This window comes from Callithrix jacchus, chromosome 5 (assembly GCF_049354715.1).
Source record: "Callithrix jacchus isolate 240 chromosome 5, calJac240_pri, whole genome shotgun sequence".
Taxonomy (NCBI): Eukaryota; Metazoa; Chordata; class Mammalia; order Primates; family Cebidae; genus Callithrix; species Callithrix jacchus.
Window position 1 is genome coordinate 66,516,516 of NC_133506.1, and position 17,593 is coordinate 66,534,108.

The window sequence follows — 17,593 nt, forward strand, 5'->3', positions numbered from 1 at the left end:
CCATGTTGGCTAGGCTGGTCTCCAACTCCTGACCTCGTGATCCACCCTCCTCAGCTTCCCAAAGTGTTAGGATTACAGACGTGAGCCACTGAGCCCAGCCTGGCCTTGTTTCGTTGTCTCCCTCTTAGGAGAGAGTTTGTCTCTTGTAGGAGTTTGGTGTACAGGTGTGAAGATCCCAGAAAGGCACTTAAGAAAACAAAAGGCCTGATGAGGGAGAAAACAGGAATGGCTCCTGCAGGATGTGATTTCATCTGTCTCCTCTTTCTTCACGGGCAGCTGGAGCCTCTGATGTGCTTGGTCATATGACCTTGAGCAGTAATAACTTACAACCAGCATGTATGGGAGCATTTCCTAGGATCCAGTCACCTCTTAGCATTTTCCACCTGTTTTGTGTAATCCTTACTACCCTTTTAAGAAGATTTGTTTTAGGCTGAACGTGGTGGCTCATGCCTGTAATCCCAGCACTTTGAGAGGCTGAGGCACCTGGTTACTGAGTGAGACTGTCTCAAAAAAAAAAAGATTTGTTTTTTTCTTTTTTCTTTTTATTGTTTTTCATACAGTCTCACACTATTGCCCAGGCTAGAGTGCAGTGACACAATCTTGGCTTACTGCAACCTCCACTTCCCAGCTTTAAGCGATTGTCCTGCCTTAGCCTCCCACGTAGCTGGGATTACAGGCACCCGCCACTAGCTAATTTTTTGCATTTTTAGTAGAAATAGGATTTCATTATGTCGGCCAGGCTGGTCTCTATCTCCTGACCTCGTGATCTGCCCGCCTTGGCCTCCCAAAGTGCTAGGATTACAAGCGTGAGCCACCATACCTGGCCATTTTGTTTTCTGGGTTTTTTTTTTTAGGTTCACAGGTAGAACAATTTTTTTTTTCTTTTTGAGACATAGTTTTGCTCTTGTTACCCAGGCTGGAGTGCAATGGCGCGATCTCGGCTCACCGCAACCTCCGCCTCCTGGGTTCAGGCAATTCTCTTGCCTCAGCCTCCTGAGTCGCTGGGATTACAGGCACACGTCACCATGCCCAGCTAATTTTTTGTGTTTTTAGTAGAGAGGGGGTTTCACCATGTTGACCAGGATGGTCTCGATCTCTTGACCTCATGATCCACCCGCCTCGGCCTCCCCAAGTGCTGGGATTATAGGTGTGATCCACCGCACCTGGCCATGTTTTTATTTTTTTGACCCAGGATCTCACTCTGTTGCCCAGACTGCAGTGCAGTGATTTGATCACAGCTCACTGCAACCTCGACCTCCCCAGGCTTAGGTGATCCTCCCACCTCAGCCTCCCAAGTAGCTGGGACTACAGGCGGTGGCTAATTTTTTGTATTTTTTATAGAGACAGGATCTCCCTGTGTTACTCAGGCTGGTCTCAAACTCCTGGGCTCAAAGTGCTAAGATTACTGGCATGAGCCATCGTGCCCAGCATAGGAAGATACGTTTATGTCCATTTTAGGATAAGGAAGATGACTGACTACCTTAGGTAACTCACTCAAGGTCATGTAAGAAGATAAGAAGCAATAGAGCCAGGACTCACACCCAGGCCTGTCTGATTCTAAAACCAGTATTCTTGGCTGGGCACAGTGGCTCACGCCTGCTATCCCAGCATTTTGGGAGGCTAAGGTAGACAGATCACTTGAGGTCAGGAGTTCGAGATCAGCCTGGCTAACATGGTGAAACCCCATCTCTACAAGAAATACAAAAATTAGCTGGACATGATGGTGGGTGCCTGTAATCCCAGCTACTTGGGAGGCTGAGGTAGGAGAATTGCTTGAACCTGGGAGGTGGAGGTTGCAGTGAACCGAGATCGCACGCACACCAGCCTGGGCAACAGAGCAAGATCCATCTCAAAAAATAATAATTTAAAAAATAGGCTGGAGACGGTGGCTCACGCCTGTAATCCCAGCACTTTGGGAGGCTGAGCCGGTAGGATCACCTGAGGTTGGGAGTTCGAGACCAGTCTGACCAACATGGAGAAATCCTGTCTCTACTAAAAATACAAAATTAGCTGGGCCTGGTGGCAGGTGCCTGTAGTCCCAGCTACTTGGGAGGCTGAGGCAGGAGAAGCGCTTGAACCCGGGAGGTGGAGGTTGCAGTGAGCAGAGATCACACCATTGCACTCCAGCGTGGGCAACAATTGCAAAACTTCATCTCAAAAAAATAAATAAAACGAAATGAAACCAGTGTTCTCTGGGCTCCTTGGTTGTGCACTTTTTTTTCACCTGGGGAATGAAGTTTCCTGTCACAATTGCACAACCCCAGCTTTGATTTTGGTTTTTTCTTTTGAGATGGAGTCTCTCTCTTGTCACCCAGGCTGGAGTGCAGTGGCATGATCTCAGCTCACTGCAACCTCCACCTCCCGGGTTCAAGTGATTCTCCTGCCTCAGCCTCCAGGGTAGCTGGGATTACAGGCATCCACCACTGCACCAGCTAAGTTTTGTATTTTTAGTAGAGATGGGGTTTCACCATGTTGGCCAGGCTGGTCTCGAACTCCTGACTTCAGGTGATCCCTGGCTTTGGCCTCCCAAAGTGCTGGGATTACAGGCTTGAGCCACCGCGCTCGGACCAGAGGATATGTTTTTGATGGTCAGGAGGTAGTGTCTGCTTCTTAGTACCAATAGAATTGGCTGGGTCTATCTGTTCTTTGCACTGGTCTCAGTTTACCTAGATTGAGCAGGCACTACTTTTTCTGTCTGCAAGTCTGTGTGTGCCCTGCCCTCTAGTGGTTTTGGGGTTACACTGCAGCAGTGAACTTGAGTGTACCTAATTTTACCTCTTGCAATTCTCCTTTCCTCTCTAACAGAGATGTCCTTGCAACATTAGGAACTGGTGCACTGGAATTCCTGGGGTATTCAAGGGCAACCCTAGCCTGATCTGAGCCCTAGGGCAGTAGTTTTCAAACTTTAGGGCATAATTTTTTTTTTTGAGATGGAGTCTTGCTCTATCGCCAAGGCTGGAGTGCAACAGCCCCCGATCTCTGCTCACGGCAACTTCCGCCTCCCAGGTTCAAGCGATTCACTCCTGCCTCAGCCTCCCTAGTAGCTGGGATTATAGGTGCCCGCCATCACGCCTGGCTAATTTTTGTATTTTTAGTAGAGATGGGGTTTTGCCATGTTCGCCGGTAGGTCTCAAATTCCTGACCTCAGGTGATCCACCCACCTTGGCCTCCCAAAGTGCTGGGATGACAGATATGAGCCACCACACTCAGCCCTTTAGGGAATAATTCTAATTCCGTAGTCTGGAGTGAAACCCAGGTATCCACATTTGTAACAAGTCCCCAGGTAATTCTGATGCAGCGATCTTCAGGCTACATCTTGAGAAGTAACGTTCTATAACAGCTCTCCTCCAGAATTTCCCTCACACTGCCCCCAGTAAGAGTTTTCCCTGAGTCCGAGTGCAAGCACCCTTGGGGTTTGGGGAATCTCAGACCAAATGAGCCCCTCCCCTTGGCCAACTCAGTGTCGGGTTTCCAGGAGACCACATCTTGGAGAGTCAGGTATGGAGGATGCAGCTGGCCAGCAGTCACCCGTGTTGAGTGGGGCCAGCTTTTGCTAGTCTGGCAGGGAGAAAAGTAAAGGAAGTTAATAGTGCACCAACTGCCGACCAGTGTGGCAGGTACTGTGCTAGGTGTTTTCAAATTAAAAATGTTTTATTTATTTTTGAGATGGAGTCTCACTCTGTCACCCAGGCTCACCGCAACCTCTGCCTCGGCCTCCTGAGTAGCTGGGACCACAGATGTGCACCACCACGCCTGGCTCATTTTTTGTATTTTGGGTAGAGACAGGGTTTCATCATGTTGCCCGGCTGGTCTCAAACTCCTGAGCTGAAGCGATCTGCCTGCCTCAGGCTTCCAAAGTGCTACAATTACAGATGTAAGCCACCTCGCTCCACCATTAAAAAAAAAAATTTTTTTTTGGCCGGGCAAGGTGGCTCACGCCTATAATCCCAGCACTTTGGGAGGCCGAGGCGGATGGATCACGAGGTCAAGAGATCCAGACCATCCTGGTCAACAAGGTGAAGCCCCGTCTCTACTAAAAAAAAAAACACAAAAATTGTAACAGAAGTTATAGTTGACGGCGGTTTTTGCAAGCTGGGAGGGGGCCGTAGGGTCTGCAGTCATGAGGTTGATCAAGGTCAGTTACAAAGTCCAATGGCCTTATCAACTGAGGCGGGAATAAGGAGCCACAGAAGACTGTCTAAAGTTAATTAGGTGCTGCAGAGTTGGTCATTCTTCCCCTCTTCATGGTCTTCCAGTTATTTTAATTTAGATTTTCTGCTTCCAGGAGGCCATCCCAGGGTATCCTTGCCAGTCACGGGGGTCGTCATGGCTCCACCTAGGGTCTGGCCTATGGTGCAGCCATTCAAAGAAACTTGCGAATGCCAGTGGGTGCTGAGGTTGAGAAACCTGGACTCTTAAGCCTGTGCTTTTGGCCTAGAGGGTGGGATCTGTGTGCAGAAGAAAATGGAAAAGGGCCACCCCAAGGGCCTTGAGCGGGAAGGGGATGGGATTGCAATGCTTAGGGTAATAGAGAATTGGGGCTCCTGGTGAGGCATCTTTCTTCCAAGCTTGGCCCGGGCCCTGCTCCATTTCTCCCAGCCTTGCCAAGTCAGCCTAGGACTTCACACTAAGCTTGTCCTGGTGTGACCCCGACTCCCAACTCAGGGTTGGGGCAAATATTTACCTGGGTCTTCCTGCAGCACTTCCCAGCCTATGACACTGGCTTCTGCAGCCAACGTGTTCCTCCTGGAGTCCTTCAGCAGTTGCCCGTTAGCAATTAGGAGCCTTGCTCTGGGGGGTGGCTATGTGGGCAGGGCACCACTGAAAGCAAAAACAGAGCTGCTCAGGGAGCAGGTGGCAGCTGAGAACAGTTAGAAGTGGAGTGAATGGGCAAAACCAGGAGCATCCCATCAGCAGGCCCCTGTCCAGGGAGGAATAGAGCAACTCTGAAGCAGGAAAGGCCGCAAACAAGCCTCTGGAACACCAAACTGGGAAGGAAGTGGTGGTTTACTCGGCTGGGAGCTGAGGTGGGCCTGAATGCCCTAATAGCGCAGATCCTCAGCAAAGAAAATCCTTGCCCTTTTAAAGGCTTACAGCTCTAGAAATTACACGCGAAAGGGTCTTGATCCGTGAAGTAGGCGTGGGGTGTGTGACTTAGGTGGGTGTGTGATCATGTTTAAGCAAAAACAGTGTCTTCCAGAAAGATTTCTCCACACCATACCTGTGATGTATGGATGGGATGGTGGTTAGTGGTTAGCAGTGAGGGTTCTTATCCTTAACCTGGCTGGCGGCACCCACCAGTTGCTCCTCTGGCTGACTTCTAACTTCTTTTGAAATGTAATGCAGAGAGCTGAAGGGGAAAGGGCCTTAGAAGCAGAAGAGGCCCGGCGCGGTGGCTCACGCCTGTAATCCCAGCACTTTGGGAGGCCAAGGCGGGTGGATCACGAGGTCAAGAGATCAAGACCATCCTGGTCAACATGGTGAAACCCCATCTCTACTAAAACTACAAAAAATTAGCTGGGCATGGTGGCATGTGCCTAAAATCCCAGGTACTCAGGAGGCTGAGGGAGGAGAATTGCCTGAACCCAGGAGGCGGAGGTTGCGGTGAGCTGAGATCGCGCCATTGCAGTCCAGCCTGGGTAACAAGAGCAAAACTCCGTCTCAAAAAAAAAAAAAAAAAAAAAAAAAGCAGAAGAGGATTGGCGGTCTCCTTCCTCAACTCGAGTAGGAAGTGGGGGGGGGCACTGGCCTGGGAAGCAGCATTCTGAGCCGCTGGTTTACATCCCATAGGCATTCCTCCTCCCTAAGCTGGGTCCTCAGGTTCACAGCACCCTCCCCAGCCCCAGCCGCCATTCTGAACCTCCCCAATACTGGCCTCCCCCTCGACCAGGGAGAATCTAGCCCAGAGGGTCTGAACTGACAGTGCCAACAGGAAATAGGTCTTTCCAAGCCCAGAACCTCTGAAGCTCTGAGGAGCAGATGGGGGCTGGGGTTGGGGGAGACAATCTTGGAGTGATGGGGGAAAAGAAAGATTATACAAACAATCACATCCCCCATGTTCTTCTTTCCTTCGCCACCCATGGGGGTGGATCAGGGGATGGAGGAGGGTAAGCAAGGAGGAGGATGTGGTAACAGCTGATTCGTCCCAAGAGGTCACACTTTCCAACAATCAGCTGTTACTGGGGCGGGAGGCAGGAAGTTTCCTTAAAGGCGAAATGTTCTGAACGCAGGCTCAGAATTCTGGAGCTCCGAGGAACTTTATCAATTACCTGATGGAGAGAGTATTTATCAGAGGGAACGATCTCACCCTCCAGGCTCATCTCTCCTGCTCAGTTACTCTCAGACCCTCTTTGGAGCTTAAGGAAAAGTCACGGATTTCAGTCCACACGTTCCTCTTCGGGGGTCGCGGGGAGTGATGAGGTGGGGCAGGTCTCAGGCTTCCCCTTTAAAAAAGCGGACCAGCAGCTTTTGCCAAGTCATTGGGTTCATTTCAGTTTGTGCCCATCCCCCGCTCACCTAGACTCTGATTGGCCCCTGGGCAAGGAGCAGCCTGCTCATTGGTCTCCACCTTTGAAATCTCTTCCCTAAGTAGGCCTGAGTCAGTGAAGAGCTTTGGAGGGCGGGACTGAATAGGGGTTAATCAGAGGATGCGACTGCTGACCATTTGCAGTTTGGCATGGTCCATCCCCTAATTTCTGACCAGAAGCCCTCCCTCTACCTTAAGGTGAGGACTGTGCTATGAATCTTTTGTTAGAAAGCTACCTCTTGGGAGGCTGGAACTGGGAAGAGAGATCCAAGAAAAAAGCCTCCTCTGGTTAGGAAGGACTCCCAGGAGGAGCGGGCTGGGCTGGGCTGGGCGAGGTGGGCATCCGCCCTCCTCCATAAGCCACAGATTCTGCCGCCCTGGGCGCTGATGCTCTGCCCATTCCTGCTCTTGGGTCAGCTCCACCTTTCCTTAAAGAGCTAGAGCGTCCTGCGGAGGCCGGCGAGTCCGTTTGGGGGATGTCTAAAAGAAGCACTCACAGCTCCAACACAGAGGGGCAGTCGCCCTTTAAGGACTTCCCTGGGCTGGATTCCGAGCTCAGTTTAAAAATGCCAACTCACAGAGCGCGCTGGGTTCTGGGAATGAGGGTGTCGGGCTGCGAACTACACGGACCGGCATGCACTGCAAACGCAGACGCCGTGACTTCCGCCTGCTTTTTAGGAGTCTCGTTTGACGTAGCGCTTTTCTAAGCAGGTCGCTGACGCGAAAGGCTGGGCCACGACCTTCCGTCTATTGGCCGGCTCCGGAGTTTGTGGGCGTGGCTTGGTGCAATGCCGCCTGGCAAAGGGGTGGCCTCCTTGCCAATCAGAGCCGGGGCTCCCAGAGAGGCGGGATCAGGGCGAGGCCCCGGCGCCCCCCGGGTGGGCGTGGCCACGTTGCCCAACAGTGGGCAGTGATTGGCCCCGGACGGCTCTTTCGCAGCTTGTGCGTCACGACGCCGCCAGCTGATCGGAGCCTGGAGCCGGTGTGTGCTGGGCGCCGAGGAGAGACAGCGCCGCCGGCCGTGGGGAGCGGACGCAGTGATTTGCTCCTCTCCGCGCAGCAGCCCCCACACCCAGCACCAGGTGGGTGTGAGCTGACCATCCGGCCACGCAGGGGGAAGCCGCGGCTACGGGGTGGAGGGCGAAAGTAGGGTGCGGGCGGCCACACCCTGCCCTTCCTTGGAGGAGAGGGGGGCGGCGGAGGCAGGGGCGCTGCGGGGAGAGGGGCCTGGACTGGCAGGGCGAGTGTGTCAGGAGCGCCGAAGAAAGAGTCCGGGGTGGGAGTCGTGGCGGAAGGGCTGAAGGAGTAGCCGCCGGGGACGTGGGCGAAGCGCAGGGGCCGGAGGGCCGGGGGCGGCTCACCCGGCGCCCCCCGGCCTGAGGATACGGGAACCGGCCATCTAGCCTGGGGAGGGTCTGGACCTCCCGAACAGGAGGCGAGGAGGTTCTCTGCCGTTATCGGCGTTCACTGGGTCAGGGCCAGTTCAGCGCCGTGGCAGGGAAGGGGTCTCTGGGCGGGCCGGCCCCTCCTCTCGTTCCCTCCCGGGGATGTTATGTAAGGGGGGAGGGGAGGCGAGTAGGGGGCGGCGGTGCCGGGGCCTTATGCAACCCAAAGGTTAGGGTTTCACCGCGGTCGGGCGGGGGGAAGAGGGCAAGAGGAGGGCCTGGAAACTCTAACCCCCTCTCCCCAGACTAACTGGCTGTCTTGGGCCGAGAGAAGGTCACCTCTGCACCTCCCCCCAGCCTGTCCTGTCGTGAGGCCCCTAGCCCAGGCCTGGCCCCGACTGCCTGGGAAGCCGGCTGGCTGGGTGGGGCGCCTGGGTTAGTCATCACTGGGCTGCCTCTCTCCCCACCTCCTGGCCAACTCTTGGCCCCTCCCCATGGCCTAGGCTGTCGCCCCCACGTCCCTCCGGCCCTGGTTCCAGCCTCCAACTCTTTTGGCCTGTCATCCTGGCTGTCAGACTGGACTAGGAGCTGTCAGAGTGCCAGGGGTTTGATGGAGCAGCTGGTCAGAGGGTCAGTGCCCTGGGCCCACCCCACCCTGTAGCCAAGGGCACCTGCTTGGCACAGACTCTCAGCAGCTGCCGAGTCCTCTGGGCTGAACGGAGCCATCTCAGACAGAGGAAAGTCGGACAGAGTTGGACTGGTCACCTAGGGGAAGGAAGACACCACAAAGTGCACGCCTCCCAAGAGGGTTTCGGAATTTCAACCGCGCCCCGTATCCCCAAATCTTTCTTACACTCTGAGTGTAGAAATTCCAAGGCAAGACCGCCCGGACCCCTCTGCGCAGTGTGGGCCATGCCCTTGGACCGAGTGTCGGCACACACCCGCCCTCCCCAGCACATATCCCCTGAGCCTGCCACGCCCCCAGCCCCCTCCCTGGGCCATGCTGCAGGGCCCGGCTTTTCCTGCTGATTCATGCGTTGGAACTGTGGGGGCGGGGCTTGCAACTTGGAACAAAGTTCAGACATGGAGGGGCCGGCAGACAGCCTGGAATTCATACCAGATGTACCCGGAATGCGCAAGCGGAATGCCTGGCATCTGAGAGGCCTGGGGAAGCTGCCCAACCACCCTGCCTGTCCCTCCCTCCCCTCCAGCCTGTGGTCCCCTGTCCGCCCCCTCACAGCCCCAGGAGCCTCTGCTGACCTTCTTTCCAACGCTAGACTTCCTCCCTTCCTCGCTCTTCCCCAACCCAGGGCCCCAGCACTCTCCTTCCAGCTCAGCTCCCTGGGAACCGTCAGTTGGGCCGATCCCTGAACTTACGTTTCTGGACCTGAGGTACCACACATCTAGCACCTGGGTGCTAGTGGGGTGTGTACAGGGTCTCAGGCCCGGCCCTGCCTGAATGCTGAGGAGGCTGGGCCCTGGGGGCTGCTGGGGCAGGGGAGGGCAGAGCTGGACTGGGTTTGTGTAGACTCCAGTTCTGGAAAGAAGAGCAAGGGATCTGTTAGAGCTGCCTTTTGCCGCCCCCCGGAGTTAACAGCTTCTGCAGGCCCAGGTCAGAGCTGCAACCCTTCGCTAGAAGCTTGAAGGTCTGTCTGCTGGGTGGGACTCCGATGGCCAGTGGGTCAGTGACCCTGAACCGGCCTTGCTCACGTGGTTCCCGTTGTTCCTCCCTCTCCCTCTAGGAGCCGGCGCCTCTCACACCCTCACCTGGCTGAGCCGCAGTAGTTCTTCAGTGGCAAGCTTTATGTCCTGACCCCGCTAAAGCTGCCAGTTGAAGAACTGTTGCCCTCTGCCCCTGGCTTCGAGGAAGACAAAGAGGAGCTGCTTTCCCCAGCATCTGGAAGGTGACAGAACCAGGGCTGGGAAGGTCCGCACGGCAGGGTTGGTGATACATTTTGGGAAAGCTGGAGAGCCTTTGCCCAGATGGGCCCCCGCAAGGAGCAGTTTTAGATTAGCGACACTGGCTGGAGGAGGAGAAGGCTCAAACAACCCAAGGTTAGTTGGTCTTTGTGTGACAGTGGGAAGGTGTGGAAAAAAGAAGACTCTGTCTACCCGACTTCCTTCTTGATCCTCCTTCCTTATCTTCCATCCTTCCCCACTGGCCTTTCCAGATGGAGGTCCAAAAGTAAGTTCACTCTTCAGGGAAAAGTGACGCTAAAACTCGGGTGTGAGCAAGTATCCTTCTGCTCTTACTTTTTTTTTTTTTTTTACATGGAGTCTAGCTTTGTCGCTAGCTTGGAGTTCAGTGGCATGATTCCGGCTCGCTGCAACCTCCGTTTCCCAGGTTCAAGTGATTCTCCTGCCTCAGCCTCCCGAGTAGCTGGGACTGCAGGCACGCAGCACCACGCCCAGCTAATTTTTGTATTTTTGGTAGAGACGGGATTTCAGCATGTTGGCCAGGATGGTCTCAATCTCTTGACCTTGTGGTCTGCCTGCCTCGGCCTCCCACAGTGCTGGGATTACAAGTGTGAGCCACCATGCCTGACTTTCTTCTGCTCTTTCTTTTCCCTGCATTTCCTCAGGCTGTCCCAGACTCTAGACTTGTGGGCGTTTACCTGTATCTGGGACCCTTAGATCTCCTATCTGTTTCTCCACCTGTGAGATGGAGAGTCACACAGATGAGTGGGCATGAGGGAATCAAGCCCACCTTTGTAGATTCAGAACCTGGGCTCGCCTCCCCCTGTGGGTGGCAACAGAACACCTTTTTATATAAGCTGTTGTCCCTCCCGGATCCCTGACACCATCACCCAGGATCTGGGGAGTAATGGGGAGCTGGAGGAAGACACCACAAAGTTCACACCTCTGAAGAGGGTTTCGGAGTTTGGACTGCACCCTGTGCCCCCAATTTTTCTTACACTCTGAGTATAGAAATTCCAAGGCAAGACGGCCTGGGCCCTTATAGTTAGACAATTCCAAGGAGCTAGGAGAAGCTCATGAGGTCCCCCACGCAAGGGCGGCCCCATACTTCCCCTGCCATCCAGGGCAGGACAGCAGCCCCAGGGGGACTGTACCTGCTGCTGCTCTGCCGCTTTCCTCACTTTGCTCTCCCGGGTGGTATGCAGTCCCCAGCTCAGGCCTGTGCAGACAGGAAATTCTCCTCTCCAGCCAGCGGGGGAGATGGGTTATGCGATGTGACCTCCTGGGTTATCAGGCAGTGTGAACCTGCCACTTCCAGCTCTGATCCAGTCTCACTCAAGGGCTACAGGAAGCTGTGTGTTCGCTTTGGTGGGAGGAGAGGTGCAGGGAGCTCTGTCTTTTCCACCTGTGAAAAACTGAAGGATGTGGAGAAGAGTAGACCACAGAACCCTGCCTTTATGCAGCCGAGCTGAGGGCAGGCTGTGTGGGGGCAGTGTCGAGAGGGTGGATGGACTGGTAGGCTGCAGCAGAGGCCGCTCTGTCCCTGGACATTGCCTCCGTCCTTTCTTCTCGTTGCTTCACTGGCCACAGTGTCTCCCTCCAGCCCTCGACATGTTCTTCTACCATCATCACCTGTCATGGAGCAGAGGTGAGGAAAGGCAGCTTGGGAACACAGAGACCAGTGAGGGACCAGGCCTGGACAGCACAGGGTCCTCCCTGGGCATCCAACAGAGGCGCCCACAAAGGTCGGAGCACTCCAAGAGGAGGGAGGGAGCACAGCCAGCCTCCATCGACGGCAAGCCTCCAGCCCCTCCTACTTTGATCACTATTTCTTTCCAGTCTTTCTGCCTCTGACATGGGGCACAGTCGTGCAGGCTTCAGCGCCCTACTTCCTCCTCCCAGCCTGTAATGTTTATATAAGCAGCCTCAAGGACCAAGAGCCAGCAGTGGAAGGACACACACAAGAAATTCATAAAGGAAATTCAAATGGCTAAAACCCTGAACAAAATGTATGCTTCATTAGTAATTAAAGAAAAGCAAATAGAGCTGAAAGTGTTTTTCCCTTAGCAAACCATCACAAAAAAAATAAGACCCAGTACTGGCAAAGAAACTGCTAAAATAACATGCCCATACATTTCGTGTGGGAGGATAGATTGGTGCCGGCTTCTTGGATGGCAGTTTGGTGATATGTGCCATGTAGCCTAAAAGCTTCCATGTCCTTTGACCTACTAATTCTATTTTTGGGAATTTATCCTAAGAAAATAATTAAGGATTTAGTTAGTTATAAGATCATCCCAGGCTGGGCGCTGTGGCTCAAGCCTGTAATCCCAGCACTTTGGGAGGCCGAGGCGGGTGGATCACGAGGTCAAGAAATCGAGACCATCCTGGTCAACATGGTGAAACCCTGTCTACTAAAAATACAAAAAATTAGCTGGGCACGGTGGCGCATGCCTGTAATCCCAGCTACGCAGGAGGCTGAGGCAGGAGAATTGCCTGAACCCAGGAGGCAGAGGTTGCGGTGAGCCGAGATCGCGCCATTGCACTCCAGCCTGGGTAAGGAGCGAAACTCCATCTCAAAAAAAAAAAAAAAAGATCATCCCAGCGCTGCAATGGAGAAAAATGGAAAGCATTGGTGTGGTTGGGAATTCATTCCTTTTCTGCTGTAATGAAAGTTTGCAATAGGGGATTGCTTAAGTAAATGATTGTATATCCATCCAGATGGTGGAGTACTGCACACACACTAAAAGTCATGTAAAAGAACATCTGACAGAAAAACGTTCCTTGAATATTAAAGAGGTTGTAAAAATAGTGCATGTTATGTGATCTCAATTTTGTTTTTTAATATCTGGGTTTATACTTACTGTTTACATTGAACAGATAAAGACTGAAGGCATACTAAAAAATGTTTAGTGGTTATCTTTGGATAGTGGAATAAAATTGTGATTTTCACCTTTGGTTTTTCTGTAATTTCCAAATTTTTTACATGAATGGTGTATGACTTTCATATAATTTAAGAGATCAGTGTTATTATTTAAAGCTTTGGAGAAGTGGGTGTAGAAGAAGGAAGAGAAGACCTCAGCTTTCTGGTGAGGTTTGGTTGGGGTGCCTCCTGGTTGATGAAGTTCATTCTTGGAAGTAGCTGGAATCCTCCCTCAGCCTACAGGAAAACAGCGCTGTATTGCTGGCTGTTGGCCAGGTAAAGAGGGGTGGAGTGGGGTAGGTGGAAGGAAAGCACAGACCTGTAGCTCTTCAGGTGGTGAGGGGCTGGGGGGCTCTTCCTCTTAAGGCTGGGTGGAGGGTTCTAGAATCCTAACAGTCCTGCTACTGAAAGCAGGACAGCTCTCTCTCCTAACTGCCCCGGCCTTGAAGGGACCCTGCGTCATCTTTTCTTGCCCTCGGATTGAAAGGTATCCTACCCACCCACCTGGTACCAAAGCCCCTGGGGAAGGGGTGCTTTTCAGGACTCTGGTAGCCAGCGGTTCCCTTTTGCCTCCTCTTCCTGATAAGGCTCCTCTGTGGGGCCGAAAAAAATGCGGCGGGGCGGGGTGGGGTCCAGTGGGTCGCTTCTCCAACAGGGGGGCTCCTGAGGATTGTGGGGGCAAACTCCTGGAGTTAGAAGTTTGCTGGGTATGTTATAGGCCTGGAAACCTCAGGAGACAAGGGGTGGCTCCAAGAAAGCGCGGCGCCCAGTCCCCACCCCCGACGCTGGGAGGGAAGGGCGGGGCGGTGGCCAGGCTCGGGCAAACCTCCGCCTCCCAGGTGGCTGTGGCTGCTGATGACGCTCAGCAGGTGAAAGGCGCGGGAGTGGGGGAAGAGGAGGTCAAGGGTCGCGGGGTGGGGCCGGAAGTGTCAGGTGAGGTGGGACTGGAGACCCTGGTCTGCAGCACAGAGCGCTTCAGGACGCACGTGGCTCGGGAGGACGAGCTGCAGCGCTCGGTCTGGTGCCCGGAGCCCCCGAACCGCTCTCCCGAGCTGGGGCGGGACGGCGGCCCCGCGGTTGCTCCAATCACCGCCCGGCCCGAGGAACGGGGCGTGGACCCGGGGAAAAGTTCCTGCGGATCCCGAAGGCGGGGCGCGGGGGAGGGCGCCCCTAGCGCCCCTCCCTGCCCTTCCTGGTAGTGGGTTTCCAGTCCCCGCGGGGCCGGTGCTGCTTCCCGGCCGAGAGCGCGGGCGCCGAGGGGACCTACCCGGACCCTCTCGCCGGCCATTGCGCCCCCGGGGCTCCTCGTGACTGGCGTTCCGGGGGCTGCGGCTGCTGCCCAAGCCGGGACCCGCCGCTTGGGACGGCTGGCGGTGGCGGAACCTCTGCATGTCCTTGGTGCACAGCCTGCTGTCGGGGATCGCGGCGCTGCTTGGGTGCGGCTTTGGGGGTTCGAGGCGCACCGGGCGAGGGTGGGGGCGGAAGGCTGAGGTCGGGAGACCAGGAGTGGAGACTGGGCTGGGGGCGCGCGTGGCAGGAGGGCGGAGCCGGGGCTTCGGAGAGGCCGACCATGCCTCCCCCGTGTCCCCAGGCTGACCCTACACCCTTAGATGGCCGCCGACCCCATCCAGAGCCACCCGCGCTGGGCCCTGGTGCTGGTAGCGGTGTCTATAGGTGAGTCTGCTGGGAAGGCTGGAGGGTTAGGGGGAGGGGGCAGCCTCTGCCGTCCTTCTATGTCCCTTTCCCCCTCCCCCATGGAGGTTAAACGTTCCTGAAGGCTTTACCCAGGGAAACTTAAGAACTGGGAAGCGGGGGAGGCTGGAAATCCACTCTAAGCCACCCAGCTCTGGAGAAGCCTAAGCCCCCATCCCCTCGCCCAAAGGTTATTTCCTGGCCAATGGAGCTGACCTGCTGTGGAACCAGCCCCTGGGCAAGACGTGGGATCTCCTCTGTTATCACTTGGTGGTGAGACTCTGAGGGGAGAAGCCAGACAGGGGTGGGAGCCCTGTCCAGCCTGAGGTTCCCAATCTCTCTTCATTCCTTTTCTTTTTTTCTGAGATGGAGTCTCACTCCGTTGCCCAGGCTGGAGTGCAGTGGTGGGATCTCAACTCTGCAACTGTCGCCGCCAGGGTTCAAGTGATTCTCCTGCCTCAGCCTTCCATGTCGCTGGGATTACTGGTGCATACCACCATGACCAGCTAAGCTTTATATTTTTAGTAGAGACAGGGTTTTGTCATGTTGGCCAGGCTGGTCTCAAACTTCTGACCTCAGGTAATCTGGTATAGGGTGTGGGTATGGGGCATAGAACCCCAGGAATGGGAAGTTAAGGGGGTTGAGGGGGCGAGACAGCCTCTCCCTGGGCCAAGCCTCGTTCCATCTATGGAAGGGTTGGGTTTTTTGTTGTTTTTTTGAGACAGTGTCTCGCTCTGTCGCCCAGGCTGGAGTGCAATGTCATGATCTTGGCTCACCACAACCTCTGTCTCCTGGGTTCAAGCGATTCTGCTGCCTCAGCCTTCTGAGTAGCTGGAATTACAGGCATGTGCCACCATGCCCGGCTAATTTTGTAGTTTTAGCAGAGACAGGGTTTCTCTATGTTGGTCAGGCTGGTCTCGAACTGCTGACTTCAGGTGATCCGCCTGCCTCAGCCTCACAAAGTGCTGGGATGGCAGGTGTGAGCCACCACGCCTGGCCAGAAGTGTTATTTTAAGGCTGCTCAGGGCCCCAAGATAAGGGTAGGCATAAAGGTCAGGTGTTTGTGGAGTCCCACAAAATGCATGGAAGCCTCTTTCTGACGCCTTGGGCTATTGGGACATAGTGGCCAGCAGGTCTTGGGGTCCTCTGACCTCTGACCCTGGCTCCCAGGTAGTAAGCTGCCTCAGCACTGCTGTTCTGTCCAGCCAGTACATGGGCTTCCCCATGGTGTCTCTGCTGCTGGAGCTGAACTCTGCCTGCTTGCAACTGCGGAAGCTGCTGCTGCTGCTGCTGCTGCTGCTGCTTTCTCACCAGGCCCCGTCCCTGGCCTTCAGCATGACCAGCTGGGCCTCCTTGGCCACCCTGGCCCTCTTCCACCTGGTGCCGCTGGGGTTGATGAGTCTGTGGCTGCTCCAGCAGCGCCACTAGGTTCCTCTTGCTCTGGTCATCCTGGGTGGAGTTGGGCTGGCCACTGTGGACGTCATGAGCATCCTATTGGGTATCCGCATCCTCGTCAGTGACATTCTGCGGTTTCAACCCCATTCATCCATCCCCGGGCATGAGAAAACCAGGAGGACCAGGACATGTGGTGATGATGGACCCGTCACTAGGGACAGTTCCACTTTCAACCTGAAAGACTAGAGAGAAGCCATGGCCGCTACCTGGGGGAGATGAGGCCAGGGCCAGGGCCAGGAGATGACAGTCTTCAGTGCATAGTCCCCATCAGGGTGAGGCCCACTGACTATCAGCATCTCAGTGCATCTTCCCGCTAACTCACATCCCTTCCCCTTCTTAGGATCTAAGAAGAAATGCTGATGTTGGGCCAGGTGCGGTAGCTCACGCCTGTAATCCCAGCACTGTGGGAGGCTGAGGCCGGCGGATCACCTGAGGTCAGCAGTTCAAGACCAGCCTGGCCAACATGGAGAAACCTTGTATCTACTAAAAATACAAAAATTATCTGGGCAAGGTGACTCACGCCTGTAATCCCAGCACTTTGGGAGGCTGAGGTGGGCAGATCACCTGAAGTCAGGAGTTCAAGACCAGCCTGGCCAATATGGTGAAACCCTGTCTCTGCTAAAAATACAAAACTTAGCCAGGCATGATGGCTCGAGCGTGTAGTCCCAGCTACTCAGGAGGCTGAGGCAGGAGAATGGCTTGAAACCAGGAGGCAGAGGTTGCAGGAGCCGAGACTGTACCACTGCACTCCAGCCTGGGCGATAGAGCAAGACTCCATCTCAAAAAAAAATAAACTGATGTTGGATGGGTGGGAACCTGGGTTTGTGTTCACTGAAATCCCTCATCAGATGAGGACCCTTTCCAGCAAATATACTCGAGAGGCACAGCTGGAGCTATTAATAAGGGGTGACAGGAGGCATGAAGCTAGAAGAAACTGCCAGTGGAGACAGAAGCTCTTTGCTTTAGCCGAGGGACAGATGAGGGAAGGCGAGGTCCTACTAGGACCAGTGAGATCTGGTATGGAGGGGCAGGGTCAGAGAGAAAACAGTCTCACCTATAACTGAACTCTGGCAGTGGGAGGAAGGCACAGGTGATACTATCTGTAGCCAGCGGAGATGGACGTGATAGTTGACAAGAGACAGAACCTGGACCACAGCAAATGCTGCTGATACTTCTGGTTCTCAAACCATGCTCCTGTTTGTTTGCTCTTTGAGATGGAGTCTTGCTCTGTAGCCCAGGCTGGAGTGCAGTGGCGTGATCTTGGCTCACTGCAACCTCCACCTCCTGGGTCCTGGTTCAAGCAATTCTCCTACCTCAGCCTTCCAAGTAGCTGGGATTACAGTCACGAACCACTGTGCCCAGCTAATTTTTGTATTTTTTAGTAGAGACAGGGTTTCACTGTGTTGGACAGTCTGCTTGTGAACTCCTGACCTCGTGATCCGCCCGCCTTAGCCTCCCAAAGTGCTGGGATTACAGGCGTGAGCCACCACACGCGGCTTTTTTTTTATTTGACAGAGTCACTCTGTCGCCCAGGCTGTAGTGTAGTGCCCCAATCTTGGCTCATTGCAACCTCTGCCTCCCGAGTTCAACCTCTGCCTCCCAGGTCCTGCCTTAGCCTCCCAAGTAGCTGGGGATTACAGGCACGTGCCACCAAGCCCAGCTAATTTTTGTATTTTTTAGTGGAGACGGTGTTTCGCT

The 17,593-nt window shown here is 54.5% G+C and overlaps 1 protein-coding gene and 1 long non-coding RNA gene across 3 annotated transcripts; both read left to right on the plus strand.

Moving 5' to 3' along the window:
- Positions 1-7,526: 7,526 nt before the first annotated feature.
- On the plus strand, positions 7,527-12,782 carry LOC144582537 (uncharacterized). 2 transcript variants are annotated; one of them, XR_013535428.1, is made up of 3 exons: positions 7,527-7,608; positions 9,654-10,255; positions 12,313-12,782. It is a non-coding gene; the product is annotated as an uncharacterized LOC144582537 (long non-coding RNA). The 2 variants fall into 2 exon arrangements; XR_013535427.1 differs by lacking the exon at positions 12,313-12,782 and adding an exon at positions 11,419-11,873 and having other exon boundaries at positions 9,654-9,966.
- Positions 12,783-13,358: 576 nt separating this feature from the next.
- Positions 13,359-16,221, plus strand: TLCD2 (TLC domain containing 2). Its single transcript, XM_078375410.1, is given in 7 exon segments — positions 13,359-13,373; positions 13,588-13,860; positions 13,948-14,057; positions 14,059-14,184; positions 14,340-14,422; positions 14,631-14,713; positions 15,611-16,221. Coding segments are annotated over 7 exon segments (1,161 nt in total). The 3' UTR covers positions 16,082-16,221.
- The last annotated feature ends 1,372 nt before the right edge of the window (positions 16,222-17,593 follow it).